The sequence below is a fragment of the Hipposideros armiger genome, unplaced genomic scaffold (assembly GCF_001890085.2).
Source record: "Hipposideros armiger isolate ML-2016 unplaced genomic scaffold, ASM189008v1 scaffold_110, whole genome shotgun sequence".
Taxonomy (NCBI): domain Eukaryota; kingdom Metazoa; phylum Chordata; class Mammalia; order Chiroptera; family Hipposideridae; genus Hipposideros; species Hipposideros armiger.
The window spans coordinates 165,629-175,929 of NW_017731460.1; the positions used below are offsets into that span (position 1 = coordinate 165,629).

The window sequence follows — 10,301 nt, forward strand, 5'->3', positions numbered from 1 at the left end:
ATTGCCTGTGTTAGAGCTGAATCCCATATAATCCATTTCAATGGGAATGCAATCTCTTCCAGGGAGGCAGGGCCAGGGCACCAGATCTGTGGACAGGGCTAGGCTGATGAACATTTAAATCCTGGTAATTCCCCAAATCACTCCAAGCCCAAAATAAAATTATGGTTATGGGATTCTCATACTGCAGCTGTTTCAATTCTGCTCCCCCTGCAAAGCACCAAGGGATCAGTTTCCTCATAACCACCAATGGGTGAGGTTAGGCCCAAGGCAAGTCCAAGGTCTTTAAACCATAGCACTTGCTCTGACTCTGGAGCACTGGAATCCTAGAGCCAGTCTGCACCTCAGCAGTCTCTGCAGGATGCTTATGATCAGGTCGAAAGCTGACTTTTGATTAGCAATAAATCCAGGCTGAATTAAAGAGACCAAGGTAGTCTATAAGTGTCCCAATCAAAGAGCCATAAATAGGGCCGGCTGAGTGGCGCGATGATTAAGAACTGGCTTGGGAAGCCAGAGGGCCCCGGTTCGGATCCCACATATGAGGGCCAGTGACACTGCCCTCCACAGCTAAGATGCTGAACAACAGCTCAACCTGGAGCTGGGAAGCCATGAGTTGCCGGTGGCGTAGGCTGCAGCCCCTGTGGCAGTGGGTTGCCATGAGCTACCGTGTGTAGCCAGCAGCCAGCGTGAGCGGCCTTCCAGAAGCCGGCGACTGATCTGCCTCGCCCGGGAAGGGCGCAATGATGGTGCCAACTTGGGCCAGTGAAGCAACGTCCTCCACTAGACTGAAGAACAAAACGACAGCAACGTGTCTGTTCCCCTTCCCCCAATTCCCCAGCACTGTTCCCATCCCCCCAATTCCCCAATAAAAATCTTAAAAAAAAAAAAGAGCCATAAATAGATTGTAGGTATTCTGAAATATTAATCTCTTTAGAGCTTGGGTGGGCCTGGCTGGTCACTTCTGGCTGCAAACAGCCTCAACAGGTTAACCCCCTCAGGGTACATCAGGTTATCCCAGTGTCATACAAATGTCTTTTTTTGTCATGAGGTGAAAAGGTTAGGAAGCACTGCTCTACAGAATTACCATGTTAAAGCTCATTTTTATTCCAAATAATTTCTGTATACAAATGAAAAGTTTAAGACCCTAATACATAATACAGCAGTTGTTCTTTTTTAGATCATTATCCCTTTGAAAATCTGATCAAGCCAAAGCCCTTCTCCCCAGGATGCACCACCACACATTCATGCAATGTTTTGCACAGAACTTCAGAGTTATAGAATCCAGATTGAGTGTCTGTTTTGGAAAGATTATCATATGAACTCAAATATACTAATTTTAGAGTTCATCTGCTTCTTTCCCCCTACCCTTTTTCTAGTACAGCTTCAAGACACGAGAATTGTCGAAGAAACCTCTTAAAAGTGTTGTAATGAACTCCCTTGAAATTTCCTGGGTAACAAGCAGAAACCACTATCCACTCCAAGTGGCATTCCCAAGAAACTCCCAGTTGCTCAGGGAAGCTATGCTAATCATTAGCTCCATGCACCACCTGCCCTTGCAGTACCAACTGCTGGGTGTTGGGAACTCCTTGCAGGTACAAAGCGATCTCTGCACACCTCCCTTTGGGTTTGGATGCATTTTTGGTTAGTGTTTATAGTACTAGAAACCCCATGTAATCACCTTGCAGTCTCCCTTCTCCGTTGCAAGCACGACCTTTTTCATGTATATTAATCATGGCACCCTTGCCACTAGTCAAGGGAAGACTGTATAAATGGGGAATAGGGGAAAAAGGAACACTTACATCAATTAATTTTAGCAGCATCTTTATTGCAACAAAGAACCTGTAATAAAACGCAACAAAACTAATGTTTCGCTTTACATGATTAAAAGCTATGTAGCTGAAAATGAGAAAACCCATAAACTTACTGGTGTGAGACATGCAATTCTTTTTATACAAGTCAATGCTTAAAACAGCAGGCACTTTATGTTCTAAAATTAAAGACCTGAACTCCAATTGTGCTGAATACAACATAAATTTGTATTTGGGTTATTTAAAAACAAACATACAAACACTACTTTTTCTGTCTGTGAGGGACTTCTGAAATGATTACCTAGAGCTGTCTCTTGACAAAGTAAGAAAAGCAGGAACCAGCACCTTGCACTAACACTTCTCCATATTTTAGGCTGCGAGATGGATAGATGAGGTTGGGAGGGGCTGGGAGGGTGAAGTCAGGGAAGTTTCCTTATTCCTTTATGTCTGCTGGGAATGGACGCTCACCTTACATGTCTTAGTTTAGATAGGGCCATGTCTCTTTTCTTACTTCAAATAGCTATGAATTGGGCTCCCAGGCTTAAGCAAGCACTACTCTATATCCCAATCCTCAAATCTCCACACTACACCAAGGAAAGACATATTTAGTATAACAATTTTAATTAACTTCAGAATGTCATATACTAATTAGAAGTACTGCTTCATTAATAAGCATGCTTAGCATTTACTTTAGAATGGAAAAATTAACCATTTTATGTTATATTCAAAATGTTTCATAGGAATATATTAATAAATACTTTTTAAAAATTTGCCTTTTCTACATATCATTTAACTACCATGAGTCAGGACATCTGGATGGAGTCTAGTACCAACTGAACACTAACTGGCTGTGTGGCCATGGGTATATTTCCTTCTCTCTCTAATATATAGGTTCCTCCTCTAACAAATGAGAACATTAGATTATATCCAAGATATAATAGCTTAAAAATGTATGATTCTATAATAATGAGAGATCTTATAGGAATCATTCCACCTAAAGAGAGAACGATGTTACAGAGAGGCGTGATACCAACCTTCTGTAAGAAATAAAACAAGTAGTTAAAAAAAAGTAAGCATCGATGTCTGTATCTCATTGTTTTAAAAAGTAACACATGCTTTGTGACTTCATCCTCTTGCATGAGGCTTTGGAAACTAGCCAGGAATGGCATAGAGGGAAAAACCTTCATTCCAAAAAGAATCTCCAGACAAAAGGGATATACACTTAAAGATAGTTTCTGCTTTCAGAGTGAGAAGGGACCATAGTTATAGATGAGCAGCTGTCTTGACTACTGTTTTAGGTTCATGTAAAGCAGTCCAGTGTAAAAATCACCTATTATTTTCTTACTCCAACTCCATTCTCTATGGAAGAGTTTCTTCAAGTGGCACACAAAGGACTTGCTTTAGAATCACCTGGAAAACCTGTTGGAAATGCTGATTCCTGGTCTCCACCCAAATCAACTGAATCCAAATTTCTACGAGTGCGGTTCAAGACCTCATTTCTTTTAGTAAGCATCCCAGATGAATCTTAGACTTTGAGTCCCACTGCTCAACAATGTACAAGCAACTCTATCTGTTGATGGTTGATCAAGTGTACCCATTTATCAAGCCTACAAAACCCCTATTTGATGTTTAACCTAGTGCTTTTTGGCTCTCACCAAAACCGCCACTACTTTTATATATTCCTGTCTTTTAAGTTGTTACTTGTTACCCATTGACAAGGTACCAAGAGATTTAGCAAGATTTCTATTGATTGCTTGAATTGATTATGATGTTTTCCACATCGGTTTAAAAAATCAAATTCAATCAAGCTGTCTTTCTACAAGGGAATTCAGTCAGGTATTTTTTCCCCCTAAAGGTGGAGAATGGCATTTAAATGACTGGGAGTGATAACAGAAGCATTCCTTAATGATAGGAGGAAAGGAGAAGGCAAGATGCAAAAGGAAAACCTGTGAATTCAAGAGTATATAAGGTTCTTTAAGGTTTGTTTTGGGAAAATAAGAGAAGTCATTTTGAAGAAAGAGCCTTAAAACGGGCAAGAGGTTTCAAATGAGTAGCTGTCTAAAAGCCATTGTTCATACCATTTTTACTTTGCTTATTATATAAGGATAGAACCTTGGAGGCCAGCTAGTCCACAAAAGCCACCTTTTTAAGTCATGGGGGAAAATATTTTCCTGGGGAAGAAAAGTTACCCAAATCAATTTAATTTAACATTGAAAAAATATAAACAAATCACGGCATGGGAAAATATCATAAACAAAATCAATACATACACAGACAAAAGGGAAAAGTGTGGCACCTATTATACAGTATAAATACACAAACCCAAACCCAATCCCCTTTCCAAGGACAGAACCACCGGGTTGCCCTGCCATTTCTGGACTTCCCCCATATCCCACCTGGCCCTCAGTGATGAAGTTCACCTCTGATGCTGTCACCACCCTTGCTAATGGAGGCTGTGCTCTCTATGGGAGAAATCCACTCTCTGTGTAGTGGTGAGAAAGAAAAAGCAATTATTCTTGGAGCGTTGTTTAAAAGTACTAGTAACAACTTTTCAAACACTGAGGCTTGTGATAAAAAGGGTCAAACTCATAGATGCCTCCTCCGCCACTGGCTCCAATGTGACCCATCTAGCACCGCAGGACTCTAAGGGGACAGATCCCAATTAGCACCTGAAAGTCTATGAGCTCCCTTAGTCAAGAGCTAGGGCTAACCCAGGAAAATGTCATAGCCACTCAAGAAACTGCTTATAGGCTTTGAACACTGAAAAAGAGACATGGCCTGTCAGGGTCAGTTTATGGTAAAGAGGTTGTCTGAAAACCTCTTTATTTTAAGCTCACAGTATCTAAATTATGCTCAAATAATTTAAAAAGGATAAAGGATTAAGGTTTCCAAAATTAAGAAAGTAACAAAAAATTAGAATTTAGAATTATAAAAGTAACTCTTAAGGAACTTTTCCTCCCCTGAATAACATTAGTCTATAACTGTGTTGTGAAGAGAATAATTTCTTAATTCTGATTTCCTTAACTAACATTCTATGAGTTTGAATTTCACTTTCCCAACTTTTTCATGAGTATTTTTTGGTCAAATTATACTTCTGCTTACTTCTTAAGCATACCCTTGCCTTCTCCTCTCCCTGTCATTCTCTGCACCCAGGTCTCCCCCACCCTTCCCAGATTCCCTTCCATCTCCCTAAAACCCTGGAACATTTTAATAAGGAAATACCCAGTGAAAACTGGCATCACTAAATTTTCTGAAGAATACAAGTGAATGTGTACTTTTTCCTTTTCCCAAAGGAAAAGAAATTGCCTGCAAATATTTAAGCTCTAATCATTTGATTAAAATTTTTCTGCCTGTAATTATCAATATTATAAGACTAATTAAACCCATGCTACATATACAGTTACTTGCCTTTATGTAAAAGGAAAAATCCACTCTGTCATATCATCAAAGAGAACTATTTATACTAGATACAGTTTAAATTGGCTAAAAACTGGTCAGAGCCTGAATGAAACAAAATAAGTGTCTTTAGGAGGCCACTAAGTTTTCCTTAGAAAATCATTAATGACTGGTTAAGTCATAGATTTAATATAGATTAGTTCATAACATGCTGGATACATCCCAAGCAATGAAGCATAAGCTATTCAATTACATTTAAGTGCTATCAAATCTGTAACTAGTCAGAGATTCTGGAATTGAACCAAACCAATCACTAATATCATCATAATTTAACAAACTCAGAAGTATACTGTAAAAATATACTAATTAAGTCCATGAGGTTTATAATGCTGTTAAAAAGAGAAAATAAGGTAGTATGGATACATGGTGCTAATAAATGTCTTATATGCTAATCACATATTTCTAAGGGACCCAGCAAAACCTTGAGAATTACTCAAGGTTTTGCTGGGTCCCTTAGAAATAAATGTGTCATTCAAATTCTGCATGGGTATGGTTAAGGTATTAGATTACTATCCACAAGCTGTAGATGCCTGCATGGCACCAAACATACTTTCAGAAGTAGATGTTATGTGGCAGGTACCAAAATGTGATGATCAATTCTATGTTCCCTATTGATTAAACCTCCTCATTTGGTTAAACAGCCAGTGTATACCAGAGTTCTACACAGGTCAAAATTATATCACTTTCAGAGCAGCAATACGTGATCCAAGGTTTTCTTGAAGGTAGTGCAAAAGATGCAGTTCATAATGTTCTCCAGATTCAGGAACTCTTATGCTGTGTCTCTCCTGAGGATAGATCTTAACAACAAAAGAATCAAAATACAAAAAATAAGAATTTAATAATACATCTCCTTCCAAAGCTTTCCAGAGATTTTTAACAGGATAGTAACATGGAGTATGCTCCCTCCACCAGATATTACACACATACATCCTATCTAAAGGCCCCCTTCCTCTTTTTATACTTCCCTATATAGCACTAGGCTTACAGAATAATTTATCTGTAGAATAGTGGTTTTCCAAGTGTGCTCTGCAGACTTCTGGGATCTTTGGAAACCCTTTCAAGGGATACACAAGTTCAAACTACTTTCAGAACAATACCAAGACATTATTTGCCTTTGTTCACTGTGTTGGCATTTGCACTGATAATGTAAAGGCAATGGTGGGTAATAGTGCTGGTGCTTTATCATGAATCAAGACAATGACTCATGGCCATTACTTGTACTAGAAGTCACAGTATTCTTCACCACCATATACTTGCAGTAAAAAAAGAAAATGACAATTTCACTTAAGTAGCAGTAAAAATTAGCATTAATTTCATTAAATTGCAACTCTGGAGTAGATGTCTTTTTAATATTCTGTGGTGATGAAATGGAAAGAATGCACAGTGCACTTCTACACGATATCGCAAGGAAAAGCACTTGTACAACTGAGTTGCGAGTTGAACTCACACATTTTAAATGGAACTTCATTTTTAACTTGAAAGAATGACTGACAACTATGGTGATTCAGACGTGGGTATCTGGCCAACATTTTCTCAAAAATGAATGAAATGAGCTGGTCACTTCAAGAATGACATGGGCAGTGTTTGTTGCCAATGATAAATTTTGAACTTTTAAGTGAAAATTATAATTCTGGAAAAGTTGCATCTACCACTACTAGCTCATGAGCTTCCCAATATGAACTTAGAGACTTTTCTGATAAGATCAGTGGTAATATTCATGTGATTTAAAAAATACTATATGAAATGAGTCAATATTTAGAAGATTAGTATAACACAGTGAACCAGTATTTTCCAGATGACCAATGCATGGGTAAAAGATCCATTTGAATTGGAACTACCTTATGACCCAGCAATTCCATTCTTTGGTATTTTTCAGAAAAACCCAAGACACTTAATTTGAAAAAAATATATGCACCCCTATGTTCATTGCAGTGCAATTTACAATAGCCATGACTTGGAAACAACCGAAATGCCCATCGGTAGACGACTGGATTAAGAAACTATGGTACATATACACAATGGAGTATTACTCAGCTATAAAGAAGGAGGAAATTGTACCATTTGCAATGATATGAATGGACCTAGAGAACATTATGCTAAGTGAAATAAGTCAGTCAGAGAAAGACAAATGCCATAAGATCTCACTTATAGGTGGAATCTAAAGAACTGAATAAATGAGTAACGTAAACAGAAATAGTCTCAGAGACACAGAGGAAAAACTGATGATTGCTAAATGGGACGGGGGTGGGGATGAGGGAGAAGGGGAAGGGACGAGACAACATAAATTGGTAACTACAATACTGCTTCAGGGATAGAAAAGAGAGTTTAGGGAATATAATCAATAATGTTGTAAATATTTTTTAGGGGACCAGATGGTCTCATGTCGTGTTAAGGAGACCACTCCATGGACGGTGTAGAAGCCTGACCACCGCACTGTATATCTGAAGCTGCTACTGAATAATATTATATGTCAATTATAATTTAATACATATATAGTCATGGGATGTGGAGTATAGTGTGGGAACGGAGTCGATGGAATTGTAATAGATATGTATGATATCGGGGGTGGGAGGGCAGTGGATGGGGGAGGGGTGAAAAGGATAACTATTGCATTGTTTTGTACACCTGAAAGTAATAATAATAATAATAATAATAATAACAATAATAATAAAAGATCCAGTTGAAATACAAGATCTAAAAGGCTTTAATGCAACAGAGTATGAAGATATGGCTTCAGGTTCCAACACAAAAAATAACCTTTATGAAACTACCATTTGTCAAAGAAGAATATCCACAATTATCTGAAAAGGCTAAAATATCCCTTCCATTTCTTAGCTACATATTCTGTGAGGTCAAATTTTCTTCATATACTTTAGCCAAAACAACATTTCACAACATATTGCATGTGGAAGTAGCTGTGAATCCAGGTGTCTTCCTTATTAAGCTAGACATTAGATGTACAAAAATGTAAAAGCAATGCTACTTTTTTCAATAAATGTCTTTGGTTTTGTTTTGGAAAATATACCCCCCTCCCATAAAAAAAATGTGGTTTTTGTTAACATGTAATAGTTTATTATTATTATTTTTAAATAAATATTTAAAATTTTTCTTAGTTTTAATATCTTATACAAGAAATATCGATAAACATAACCCACATAAACAAAAGCTCTCTGGTATGTAAAAACCCTTTGGTGTGTAAAGGGGTCCTGAGACCAAAATGCTCGGTAACTGCTGCTATAGATAAATATCTCATAACTTACCTACATAAATATCAACTGAAACATAAAAAATGAAAAAGTAATATTTTTCATTTTTTATGAGCATATAATTTATGTAAGAAGTAGAAAGGAGGAAGATTTATCTTAAAATCTTTTTATTTGAGTAACGGAGCAACAGAGGTAGGTAACTTGCTGGTTTCTGCTTTGATGTCAATATAAAATAAAATTAAAAGACCATGTAATCAGGTCCTAAAAATCCTTTTACAATGATGAAATCAAGTAAGATTTCCTCACCCTTCCAAGCCAAGAAAGGCAAAGGAGGATAGTAAATGGACTCCTGTCATCTTTTCCATGATTATAAACTGAAAGCAGATATAGGAGTCATGTAATCCAATAAGCCAGTTTTCAGTCTGACTTCAACAGAATCTTAATATCCAACTAGAGGCACTACTAACTATGCCTATTACTTTAGTTCTCTTAAGCAAAGAATGGCCACAGCTGAAAATTCAGCCTTACTCCAGTTTATTATATTTCAAAGTAATCAATCACTTAATCACTATTTAATTTATTTAGAAAATGTAGAAAAACTCACCTGTAAATCATATGGCTTTCCAGCCCTCACTAAAAAACTCAGCAATATACTGGTGTGTGCAAAATGGACATTCTCATCCAAGAATCCATGTAAGAGCAGTAAACGATTTGGTCTGGAGAAATGGAAGTATCAGAGGATTAAGCAAAATAGAGGATTTGGAAAAACTACTTAACTCCTTCCTTTAAACTAATCACAGTTAACTATGTTAACTTCCTTATACTGTAATGTTAGAGTAAGGTTTCAACATTTTCAATATTAAATTTGCAATATGTTAACCAGATGCTACATGTATGAAAAAAAAAAAAAAAAAGATCGTGTGTTCAATTTCCCATTACAATATTAGCACACATCAGTAACTATGGTATGTCCCTAGAAAGTAAAAAAAAAAAAAAAAGTTTGTAAAATAATGCAGAAAGAGAATTTTTTCTACCATAAATAGTTGTGCACTTAAAACTTCTTTCAGCACAAGCAATTGCTTCAAATATAACTTGTAAAAAAACATCAGTATGAACTGGCCTTATAATTCAGCTTTGAGAAACAGTCATGCCATTCAGTATTTTATAAGTCTTGGTTATAGTATTTGTAGTTTTCATTATTATTAAAGACAATTTTTTGAAATATAATTTTAAATTTATAATCTTAATTTTAAAGCTTGAACTTACTCAGAGGGGAACTTTTCTGCTTGCATGGCCACAGATCCTAAGTAGTAGCCCTGTTCATTTTGGTCAGGGTGACCCATATAACGTTCCGTGTAGCCTGTATCATAGAAGATCCACAGAGTGACTGGGGCCCCAGCAATAGCAACCTACATAAGACAACAGTGACAGTTAAGTGTGGTCCAGAAAAGAATGGCTAGCAACAAGAATTAGCTAAATTATCCTTAGGCTTTAGCCTCATGACTGGAGGGAGCTACAGGGTCTCAGGCCACTCAACAAACACGAAAGTGGAGTGCCAAGTCCAAGAACTTGATACTTTGTGAGTCAGTTAGCTTCTTGTTCCACAAGCATGCACATACCAAACCCTGAACCTGGGCTAGTTGAAATATAAACATGGGCCCTTTTGTTAAAAGGGGAGACTGAACTAGAACATGTGAATACCTCAGTGTGAACACATTCCTACTACTAAGAAAAAAAATGTGTGGGCCGGCCGAGTGGCTCAGTTGGTTAAGAGCTCGCTCAAGAGTTTGAGCTCTGAGCAACAGCGGTTCGAGTCCAGCCCGAGCTGAGCAGC

At 37.4% G+C, this 10,301-nt stretch overlaps 1 protein-coding gene across 5 annotated transcripts in view; it reads right to left on the bottom strand.

Annotated features, from left to right (window-relative positions):
* Positions 1-1,801: 1,801 nt before the first annotated feature.
* DPP8 (dipeptidyl peptidase 8) overlaps positions 1,802-10,301 on the bottom strand; it is a 64,199-nt gene continuing 55,699 nt past the window's right edge. For all 5 annotated transcript variants that reach the window (XM_019647284.1, XM_019647287.1, XM_019647283.1 and 2 more), the window contains 3 exons: positions 9,734-9,876; positions 9,072-9,183; positions 1,802-6,058 (listed from right to left, as the gene is read on the bottom strand). In XM_019647284.1, the coding sequence (XP_019502829.1) occupies positions 5,936-6,058; positions 9,072-9,183; positions 9,734-9,876 (378 nt within the window). In that variant the 3' untranslated portion in view covers positions 1,802-5,935. The remainder of the gene's footprint in view (positions 6,059-9,071; positions 9,184-9,733; positions 9,877-10,301) is intronic.